Source organism: Colias eurytheme, chromosome 29 (genome assembly GCF_061535395.1).
Source record: "Colias eurytheme isolate Ceu_HAF_F1 chromosome 29, ilColEury1 Martin Lab GWU primary, whole genome shotgun sequence".
NCBI lineage: Eukaryota > Metazoa > Arthropoda > Insecta > Lepidoptera > Pieridae > Colias > Colias eurytheme.
The window spans coordinates 2,859,546-2,871,900 of NC_143008.1; the positions used below are offsets into that span (position 1 = coordinate 2,859,546).

The 12,355-nt window shown below is 34.7% G+C and overlaps 1 protein-coding gene across 1 annotated transcript; it reads left to right on the top strand.

Annotated features, from left to right (window-relative positions):
• Positions 1-3,788: 3,788 nt before the first annotated feature.
• LOC149896108 (uncharacterized) lies at positions 3,789-6,304 on the top strand. Its single transcript, XM_090118288.1, has one exon. The coding sequence runs from the start codon at positions 4,132-4,134 to the stop codon at positions 4,390-4,392; it is 261 nt and encodes an 86-aa protein (XP_089974414.1). The 5' UTR covers positions 3,789-4,131; the 3' UTR covers positions 4,393-6,304.
• Positions 6,305-12,355: the final 6,051 nt, after the last annotated feature.

Below are 12,355 nucleotides of genomic sequence, written 5' to 3' on the forward strand. Positions count from 1 at the left end.
TTGGCGCGCTCCACAAACAGCGTTCACACGTTGGTGTCTTGTTCAGTTTGTTGTTACTCGTCAGCGGAGACAGTATCGTTGCGCGTCAATGAAATTTACGTTTAACCATGTTCCGATAGCGATGGCGGCGCCGAGGTTTTACAATTCGTAGATTTGTATCGACATGAAGGAATAATTTGGAATCCGCGGCATGAACTACACAAAAATAAAACCATATGACTCAATAAATTAGATGTTCTATTTTCTATTTATTATATTATTCTAGATGTTTTTCTTATCTAACTTTCATACAATGCGATAAAAAAATGAATATATTTATAAAATGAGTAACTAAAATAGTATTAAAAAGTTACTTGTTCTTAAAAATTAAATAACAATATACAATGAGCATGATTTTGATCAAATTGTGCTTTATTACATAAATAATATTATCATTTAATAAAATAATATTTAAAATCTAATCTTTAAAGTTTCGTTTTATAGGTAGTTAAAATTTAATTAAATGTAAAATGTACACATTTTAAACATTTGAAAAAATCTAAACATAATAATGTTTTATTTATACAGTTATAAAAAAAGGACAATAGAGATTGGAAAATGGTATCATCGCAGACGGCAGAGTACACTCATTGTTATTGATGCACATGTACGTAATAATTAAACGCACTGTATATAAATAAATTGCCGCGGCTGCAAGAACTTCTACGGACTACGTCCATCTTTGAAGCGCCAATGCAGAATGATCAGTACGCCAATGTGTGAACAGGAATCTTGATATCCTTCATTTTTTCCCAACACGTTGGCCCAACGCCTTGGCCCCATGTGTACTGCCGCTATTATATTTTAACCTCCTTGTTTTCGTTGGTTCTTTTTTTTCACGCAACTCGAAGTTGCTCTCTACGCAGCAATAGGCACAGGCATAAAAATAAAGAGCGCTATTCACCACCTTACAAAGAATACGAATATTTTTATATTACATAATGATTTATGTCTAAATCGCAATTTACTTAATTGTTGTTATTTAATGACTACTTACAGGATTTAAAAAAGAATAATAATAATAATAAGCTCATAATATTAATCGCTTTAAGGTTTCACAGAAGTTCTTTTATAGCTAAAGGAATTCTCAGAAAGACGATTTGTAGGTAGAAATAATGGGCTCATAGTTATAAACTTTATCTCAAATCTAAATGATGGAAAGCAAAAATTGAAACAGAGATTTACCTTCTTATCGGAAACTTCTTTATCGGGGCTGGAAAAAAATTTAGTGTAACATTTTTTCGTTACGCGTGACATTTTTTCGTTACGCGCCATCTTTTTCTTATCCCTACCAGTTACCACGCGTGAATCGTGATTTGACGTATTTCTGTAAAGTTGCATATAGTATATTATTTTTTGAAAAATAAGGTCATTAAGAAGTTTCACTTATTACGTGTGTACACTAGTACACGCACACATTTTTTGTATGTATCATCACTACATAGTATAAAACAAAGCCGCTTTCTCTGTCCCTATGTCCCTATGTATGCTTAAATCTTTAAAACTACGCAACGGATTTTGATGCGGTTTTTTTTAACACTAGAGCGCACGCGCGGGGGACATAGGTCACCCAGTGCTATATATTGCTAAATATTTTTTTAAACAATCGTGCTCGAGTGTTGTTGTCTCAGGTATTCCTCGACTACCAATCACCGGACATTTTAGCAGCGTGTCAGCTTCCTTGGTGCAACGAAGTGTACTCTGCGAAAATATAAAAGTACATGGGTGACGCATGTCCCCCGCGCGAGCGTTCTAGGAAGTTTTTGAAATCATACAATTACGAGTGAAAATCAAGTATACCGCTTTTATTTTTACTGCTCTTATGATCAATTTATACTTTTAAGAAATTATTAATATATGGGTAACTAAAATCGAAATAAAATACTCATATTCGAGTGCTAGGACATACTTATTTTTTATCCATACTAATATTATAAATGCGAAAGTAACTCTGTCTGTTACTCAATCACGCCTAAACTACTGAACCAATTTTTATGAAATTTGGTATGGAGATATTTTGATACCCGAGGAAGGACATAGGCTACTTTTTATCCCGGGAAAATGACGCAATCCCGGAAATCCCACGGGAGCGGGAACTATGCGGGTTTTCTTTGACTGCGCGAGCGAAGCCGCGGGCGGAAACCTAGTTGAAAATAAAATTTTATTGGATAAGAACAACTTATTCTTCAACTTTATAATTAGATGATTATTTTTACCAATTTTGTAGTTTCTAAAGTAAAAAAACTGATTGATCACAATAAGTAATAAATTAGTTACTTTTCACACAGGTTTATGTTTAGCTCATAATTTAAGTAAAATGAGAAAATATTGATATTTTTTTTGTTTCATCACTTAAAAATAAAGTTGATTCATAAATAAGTACTTCTTTTACTTTTTTAACTACGATTTTTATGAAAAAAAACGTGCGTCGTATTGGGTGACATATGTGACCCACGCGTGCACTCAAGGAAAATATTAGGCGCGAGCGCTCTAGTGTTAATAGATAGAGTGATTCAAGAGGAAGGTTTTAGTATATAATTTATTATGTTTCAGACAAAGCGGGCGAAGCCGCGGGCGGAAAGCTAGTCGATAATAAACGTATTTCATTTCATTTTCATTTCATTTGACTTTAGCCCAATAATGGTTTTATAGCCAATAGAATAATAGAATTTATTACTATTGTCACAAATAATAAGTTATATTACTTCTTTGGACCTTGTTCCACGTCCTGCTAGCCGTTTGGAAAATAGGAAGTGCTTAAAATTACACTATTGTCGTACTAACATAGGTCAAAATTCTCCTTTATACAGGTGCTGTTCGTACTATAATGGTATTAGGTCAAATTTCGATATTTTCTTGAGTTCTCTAGCCTCAGCTAGAACTAAAATTTACTCTGCGTTGAGTGAAAATTGGATTGTTACTTGATTAATTAATTAAGTGTATTTTGTCTATTATCTGTAAGTATAAGTAGTTTCACTAAGCACGATGTGTTCACTAATTTAGGAATTTCACCGCGTTTGTTACGCTTTTTCGATCAGGCCACGTGTCCTGACGCGAGTTTAAGATTTTATATCCAACGCCGTTAAAGAAGTTTTCACTTTTCACTTCAAAAAGAGCGCGTGTGCCGAGCACACGTGTCAGAAGTGGAACTTCTTTTGTAATATTCAAAGATACTAGGTATTGCCATGACGTGACCGTGAAACTTTACTCTCAACGTGCCCAAAGAAGTTTCACTTCAATTATCATTCAGGAAATAAGAGCAGACGTATGACAGCGTATGATATTGAAGACAATGATCAAAAACAATTAATATACTCAAATCTTTTTCTAAAATCTGGTAAAATATAATAAATATCAGATAATAAAGCTGTGTGGTAATATTGGTAATGCATATTATTAATATTGTCTGTTTTTATATTGAATTTTTTTTATGAAATGTGTCATAGTTATTATGAAGTTCAAACTAACAATCTTATAGTATTTTAAGAATATGAAGAATAATAAAATATTCTTTAGATTGTTTTGTAAAATATTGAAATTTCGTAAAATGTTTAAATGATATTAAGTTTTTACGACGTGATATTCATTCAAAAAAATAAAGTTATTTAAAAAAATGCGACGGATCAATCGTTGTTAAAAATGTCGTGAATGGTTTGCTTTATATCCCCACTGCGCATACACCGCGCGCAGCCGCCATGACGCTATATATACCGTGAGCGCCCCCGATGTGACGTAGTCGAAATCGAGAGGTGAAGGTGCGAATAATGGAAAGGTGGCGTCCATATTTTGTTCTATTGATCGATAATCACCGGAGCTAGCAGTGCGAGTGTCGACAAAAAGTCGTGAAAGTGAAGCAGAACAGTGTTTCGACGTGTCATCCGCGTAGATCGACAGCGGTTCGAGGCCGAAATACGGCGGATTGCCTAGTCGACAGGCGAGCGTATGCGATCGGCAACCATCTTGTTATTGTTAACTCGTGCATTACATAGGCATAGCGCTCTACTCCGTGGACGTCCACGAACTACCGCTAAAGTGATAAGTGAACTGTCCGTCGTAGTTTATTGAGATCTTAAGTGAAGTGCTGAGCTGGAGATGAATTGCCAAGCGCAACAGCAACTTAGAGGGCGAAGACGTTGCGTCCGAAATGTACTGCCAGCGGCTTTGGGGGCGCGCCGAGACCGAGACCGCGAGAGGCGTGAGGAGCGGTACGCCGGAAGCAAGTGGGGCGCAGCGCCAGCCGCGGCCGCCCTGCCACCACCGCCGACGCACTGGCGCCGCGAAGGCCGCTGCCGGCCCGAGCCCGACCGCGCTCTACCGCTCAAACTCCTTCTGAACGTCAGCGTCTCAGCATAAACCTGTGAGGACTTTAGTGTTAGTACCCGGGGGCGCAGTCCGACGCCGTGCCACGCCGTAGGACTGCGCCCCCGCCTCTCTTGTGCTAAGTTTTTTATTTCGTAACGCAAACACGTCGCCCGTCGGGGCGCGCGGACACCGCGCGACTCCCGCCCCGGCGTCGCCTAAATTCCGGCGTTAGGTATTATTTTTGTGAAAATTTTAGTAGTTAAGAGCATAAACGCGGGCGCGATTGCGCCGCTGCGACATTCCCGTTGCCCTTTTTAAAACATGTGAAAAATACAAAAAAAAATATAGCGGGCGCGGCATAACGTCGCAGCGGGGTGGTCGCGCGCGCGGAGCCCGGCGCTTCGCCCCTCGTCACCTTCGCCTTGCACCTCCAAGCGGATCCGCGGCGCTCCTGTGATTTTTGTAATAGCCTCGCCGTCGCGCGCGCCACGCTTTCTCCTTGAGCGTTATATTAGGATTGAGTTTTTGACTGATGTCTGTACTACTTAAGTTGAATCTTTCGAAAGCACGGCGCTCCGACACGGGGCCGCGCCGCGGGCCAGCCAACTTGCCGTTGCAAGGTTGAAAACGTTGCATTTCTTTTATAAATGAGGCGTTATATTATATTTTTTGACAATGGAAGGGTCGAGGCTCGTCGCGCCGGACGGGGGTAACGTCCCGCTAGTCGTATCGTTTTATTTATCTCAAGACCAATGTATTTTTTATTTGTAAACGTCCCGCGTCGCCTCAGCGGACGGACATACCCGCGCGGAACAAGCGCACACACTCCGCTGTAAGAGAGCTTTAAAAAAATAAATAAGCGAACGCTGGACGTCCTTAATTCTAGTTGTAGATATAAAAATTTAACGATACGGTAATATGTAAAACCGACTGTTATCAAATTCGAAGATTATATATGTTTGTACAGAAAGTATATTGATCTCAGCTGCGGGCGTCTGCGGCCTGTCGTGGAGCTTCTGTGATGTACAAAAAAATGAGTATATTTGGAATTTTACAAGTTTTTTATAATATTAGTTTGTAATGTATACTTTTAAGTGAAGATTGAGGCGTGATAGCTCTGCTGTCACGTTAAAAGTCGCTCGCAGCGTAATCTCCCCACCTTGTCCCATCCTCTCTTCCTGTCCATCCCAGGGTTCTCAAAAGACCGTTTAAATGTTTTGTTTCTCTATACAATATTTCAAAAACAATCTGTTTTTCAGCACAAGATGTGTCTTTGTTATTTACTTTAAGTTGTTGGTGATATTTTTATGTATTTTACAATATTATGTTATAGAAACTATGTGAACGGGCTAGTGTATATGTTTATATTCTAATTGGAGCACAAATTACATGTTAAACTTTAAATTTGGTGTAAACACTACTAATTTTATACTTATGAATTATTACAAAACATGTAACAATGAAATAACCCATCCTTCACAAATTACAATCTATTTGAATAATTTTTGGCATAATTTTAAAAGTATAGATAATCAAATTACATATTGATCTGATCAGCTGATCTTCACGAATCACGGACTTATTTTTAATGGAATTTCTAAAAGTATTGAAATTATTCATTGTGATGACATGAAAAAGGGTGTGTTATTTCGTTAAATATTATGTTGATGTTATTTGTATAAATTGGAAATTACAAGTCATTTTAATAATCAATTGTCACAAGATATACACCTTATGCTTATTATATTCAATCACTAGCATCCTAAGTTAACTATAACTTGAAAATCTAGATAATAACTTGTAAAGTTATGTGTATACTTCACCAACAACATTCGGATATTTCTGTATTTCTCAAAAATTGTAAACTTAGATTTATGTGTCCTATACCTTTGAGATCCTGTCTCCTTCCCCAGGGTTCCTTGGAACCCGCCAAATACTTCTTTGTTTCCATGACAACGTTACAACTTACCCCTAGTGGGATTTTTTCTTTCAGCTTAAAGATGGTGAAAGTAAGTATGTGAAATGGTAAGGTACATCATGCTCATAATGAGTAGTACTCACACAAACAACATAATAAACTAAATTTGATAAGATAGTTTAACTTGCACATCTACACTTTTTAAAATGCAGCAATATTTCTCTTCCATACATAAATACTTTACATCAATTATATTTCGAATTGACTTTTTCACACAATAATTATTAAATGATTTTGTAATGATTTTTATACACAAATATATTTTAATATACAAACACAGTAACATAAAAATATTACGAAAAAACACACTTATTCAGTATACTTTGGTTAGTACATACATATTTCCACAACACTTATGCAGTTTATTTCTTGTCCTTACAATTCATATGAAAGTTAACACAAAACAAACATGTCTTGACTAATTTGAATGAACATTGCCACATCGATAGCACAATAATAGAAGCTTACACTAGCAATAGATCATTATTAATATAATGTCTACATATTTACATACAGAACACACAACATTAATAACGATGCAATTTATTTATTTATAACACTTTATTGCATAAACTAAATCACAACAAAAATTACATTAATACAAAAAGAAAGGCATCTTTTGTACAAGAAGCGGCCTTATTGCTTAGCAGCAATCTCCACCAGGCAACCTGATGGGAAAGGAAATGTATGAAGTTAATGAAAATTTGACTTTATACCACACAACATTAAACTATGCAATTTCACTAAATAAATCTTGTTCATAATAAAATTATTTTGCTTTGGCTAAATAGATTTCAAGGCAATTCGGTACACAACTGAACCAAATGAATACTGTAGGTACATTACAAAATTACTCATATTATGTCACCATTCATAAACTTCCACTTGTATACGTAGTATATTATTATTAGTCTGTGCTTCCACACATAAAAATTTCAATCTATTACCTATTTAATTATTTAGGCTGAAAAACAAAACACATTTTCATGTAAAAAACAGTTTATTCAAATATCACAATATACAAAATACAAATAGAAAGTTATGCTTTAAAAATAATTTGTACTACACTGAGTTGCAGTACATTTTTAAATTCTTACATAAAATAAAGTATGTCATACAAATTCTACTCAGTTATACAGGAAAGTTCATATAGGTCGGTAATTTTTATTGTAAACAGTGATAAAATTACACCTAAACTTGTACAAAATTTGTTTGTAGAAAACAGATGCAATGCTTGATAAATAGGTAATTTATATCTGTCTAAATAAAAATAATTTATCATTTGAACTCTAAAAAAGCTAATCTACAAACGTTGAGGCACACACATGGTTGCATAAAACTTCACAAATAAATATTCATTCAAACATCCACACCTATATCCATGCCTATAACAGCTATGCAACTTACTAAGATAATACCATTTATACATTTACTAGCTGCTCCCCGTGGCTCCACTCCTGTTGGTCGTAGCGTGAAAATTGCCCTAATTGACAAATGAGCTATCTAACACCGAAAGAATTTTTCAAATCGGACCAGTATTTCCCGAGATTAGCGCGTTCAAACAAACAAACTCTTCAGCTTTATAATATTAGTATAGATTTGATTATTTCCCGCTTCACAACGATAATTTTTTTTATTTATTGTATGATTTTTAACTGACGCGTGAACCACTGAACCAAGGAAGCAGTTCCTTGGTTCAGTGGTTCAGGCGTTAGCGTAGCACCGAGTGGTCTTGGGTTCGATTCCCGGTGGGGACGATGAAAAAAAATATCTCGCTCTGGCAGGACACAGAAGGCTGATCACCTACTTGTCCCTAAAAAATCGATCATTGAAACAGATGTATAATGCATCTGCCCCTTACTCCACTAGGGGACATGGGACTTCACTTTTTATGATTTTTTTAAAAATTACTTAACTAGATAATTTAATTTGGATATTTTATCCATTCATATCAATAAAATTACAGTATTTGAAGTATGTCGTCGATGCTATCTACTAACATAAATAAACGCTGCAATTTTGCTTATCAAAATTCACAATAGGTTATCCGTTTCTGACCTATAACATGCCTATAACTATAGACAAGTAAATAATATATTGTAGTTCTAATATTTAATGCTATTTTTAACACAAGTATATGTACATTTTTTAAGAATTAGGTTATGTTCGGCAGACTATATTATGTTTATATATTTGGCACAATTTGAAGGCAGTACCAATTTTTGCAGTCGGTTTTGCAATTTATAATAATCAGTAGACCGTATATTTAAAACTTTTGGTTTCATCTTCAATCTATAAGCACATAGTTACATATATTCAGTTTTGTATTCTTCAATTGTATTAGGTTACCTACTAGCTAAAAATAACGAACATTTTGCATTGGCTGCCTAATAAGTATTAGCAATCTGGTACTTTTTTTTTAACATTAGAATTCCGAGCAGTTCGGGGAAAATTAAAAAATTTAAAATATAAAAGTATACAGTACATAATGCTATGTAGGTACTGCGAACGGAATAAGATTGTAAAAATAACCATGACCAAACGACAAATACATATTTGACATTGTACATTTTATAAATACACAGTTGTATGTACATCTTTTCAATATGATTTTTAAACAAAACTTACGAAAACTTATCCTAATTTTTCTTATTTTTTTATTCTTGAATGTGACAAAAACAGAAACTTGAGAAATGATACATGGCAGTTGGCAGTGATGTAACTTATGTGCACAATAGACCGCCTACTAGGTACATGAGGAACGCATGAGCGTAGATCGATAGAAGGGTTTAGGTTCGATTCCTGGTAGAGACGAAGTTAAAAAAATGTCTTAGTTTGGCAGGCCATAGAAGGCTGATCACCCACTTGTCACTAAAAGAATATCGATCAGTAAATCAGATGTATGCATAATGCATCTACCCCATACCCCACTTGGGGACACGGGACTTCACTACCAGCACAATAGGTACCTATAAAATACTTTCTGCTGTTAGAAATGCAAGTTACATATATGTAACTTGTAAGTCCAAAATCAACAAGGACTGTAGTTTTATATTATTTTTTAGACAGCCATTCAATTTAATTCTATTAAGTTTAGATACCTACTCTTATATAACTACTTGGCAGTTTTTTACTGCTTCTAGATTGAAACGACCTAAGGAAACGACGTTCAAAGTCATGAGAATTAGAAAAAAAACCACATTATTAATTATTTACACATTGCACTTATAAAAAGTAGGTACGGTACATACATGTATTTTCTCAGATTATAAAACAAAAGGTTTCTTTGGCACTTGTCCCTTTAATATTAACAGAACTAAAATAAAACATAAACTATACGAAATGGCCGATATAATATCATTAAAATTTAAAACAAGGAACTTGTCAACAAATGACGCTGCTAGTCACGTGGTCAGGTGCGACGTGATTTTAGTATCGTAATATTAAAAATAACTAGAATTTTGCAAACATACGTGTAATATTACTAAAAAGTCTAATAACGAACACGTAAATGATACTATATTTCATTACGCAAATATTATTCACATTAAATTTTAAAATATGTACAAAAAGTAAGGTTATGTTGAGATAACCAAATTTTAGATGGATGGTGCTAGAACAATTTTATCAAATAAACAGTTCGTTAAGTAATTAAAAACAATATTTTTAGGTTATACTAACGTGGACTAACTGACCTTATTTTTTATCATGTTTGTTGTAATAATAAACAGTTTTATCTGTACCTAGCATAGGTTATTCATAATTTTTACTTTTCGTAACTGGTTTGATATATTTTGACATTGAAACTTTACGTTTAGTCATCATTTTCTCTAAATAATTAACGTAGATAGAAAAGTTAGTTTAATTGATGATTTCTATTGAAATTTGAAATGTTTTTATCTAGTTATAATGTTATAAACTACTATTGATATACATATACCTACTTACTAATATGTTAGTACTACAATGGTCAGTTAATTACTTGATGATTAAGTTGACTGCTAAAGCTGGTAGCCTGGTAATCACTGTCAGTAATAGTAGTAATCCATACTTAATATTATAAATGCGAAAGTAACTCTGTCTGTCTGTCTGTTACTCAATCACGCCTTAACTACTGAACCAATTTGCATGAAATTTGGTATAGAGATATTTTGATACCCGAGAAAGGACATAGGATAGGTTTTATCCCGGAAATCCTACGGGAACGGGTTTTTCTTTGAAAACGCGGGCGAAGCCGCGGGCGAAAAGCTACTAGGTACTAAGTTTAAAAATTTTCATCATTGAGTGACACATATATATGTCGTGGCCATATCGTAGATTTGCTCATTTCATGATATGATCGATCATTTCGTGAAATGGTCGCATTTCATGAAATGCTCGAATGTCTATTGGCCACATCATGATGTGGTTTGGGCAGATCAATGATAAGAAATCGTTTCTCAATATGGCCAACTAAACGCGCGGTTTTTTCATGAAATGATCAAAATTATTTGATCATATCGTAAAATAGTTACATTAATTATTGGTAGAGGCGCTGCAAGCGCTGTGTTTATGTGATAAGATGGCGGCCGCTGGCAAAAATTTTATTATTCGCAATTTAAAACTTCATAGTTCGTTTTATTACAATAAGAAGAAAGTCATAGCAAATAATTTACGACGAAGAGGTTCGAGTACTATGGAAAATGCGGATATCTTATATTGAGAAAAAAATGCGTCTAAAATCCTTTACATAAATATATTTATATATCCTATGTTATTATAATTGTTCCTTTTTTTTAAAAAGCGATTCGCTTCTGGCACTCGCCGGCCGCTACCGCGGCACGCTCGCTTTGCTCGCTCGGCTCGTGCGTTCTTTATTAAAGTCTAACCTAACCTAACCTAAATGTTTTCTATTGCAAAAACCATTCGCTTCTGGCATTCGCCGGCCACTGCCGTGGCACTAACTTATATGACAATAAACAAGTTCTAAAAATATTCAGAATTTTTTAATGTTTTATGGACTTTATATATTTTATACGATCTGGCCAAATGTGGATGACCATATCGTGAAACGTTGACGATTTAACGATCTGATCAAACCAAGTTGGCCATTTCATGAAATGCGACCATTTCGTGAAATGGCCACTCATATCATGAAATGATCAAATCTACGATATGACCACGACATATATATATTATGAGGCATAAGTATATTTCTTGGTTTTACAGTTTACTTCCTTGTTTCCGTGACGTCGTAAATTTATAGGATATAATATATTTTTTCCTTTTACGTGCATTTAATGTAAGAAAATTATGTTGAAATTGTGAAACAAGTTCCAACAATGAATTTCCGATTTTATACATTTTAAAGAATAGATCTACTAATATGGAGATTCTAACTATCTACTAATTTGTGAGGATGGATGTATGTGTAATGTGTAGGTGTGTATGTTTGTTACTCTTTCACGCAAATACCTATTACAATGAAATTTAGCACACATAACTTGGGTTAACACATAGGATAGGTTTTATCCCGGAAATCCCAGGGGAACGGGAACGGTTTTTCTTTGAAAACGCGGGCAAAGCCGCAGGCAGAAAGTTAGTTATCTATACATCCATCCATTAGCTTCTAGGTCTAGATATTTCGGTTGACTAGATCATGAATAATGATTATTTTAACATGACGGTAAAGAAGGCTAATGACCTACTTGCAGCATCGGTATGAAAATAAAACTAATTTGGATATCATTTGAGTCATACCTCATTAGACAAATGATAGATTACTAAATAACGTATTACCACAGATAAGTAAATAGTAACTACGTAATTATTACGTATTTATTATAACAGAAGTTGCTACATATGCTTGGATAAACCCGGGATGAATTATTACTCGGTACGATAAGAAATCGGCCGAGTAGCTTTTGAGTTAAACAAAAAGTTCTTTTTTAAATAAAATTTTTATAAGAATTAGTCCTCATTTTAAAGAATGATTTCTAATCAATAGACTCCCGTGGGGTCTCTCGACTCTCACGGACCCCTGGGGGTCCACCTGGA

Bases quoted from the DNA above. Each gene is read 5' to 3' on its own strand.
- LOC149896108 (XM_090118288.1), top strand. From the start codon at position 4,132: ATGAATTGCCAAGCGCAACAGCAACTTAGAGGGCGAAGACGTTGCGTC.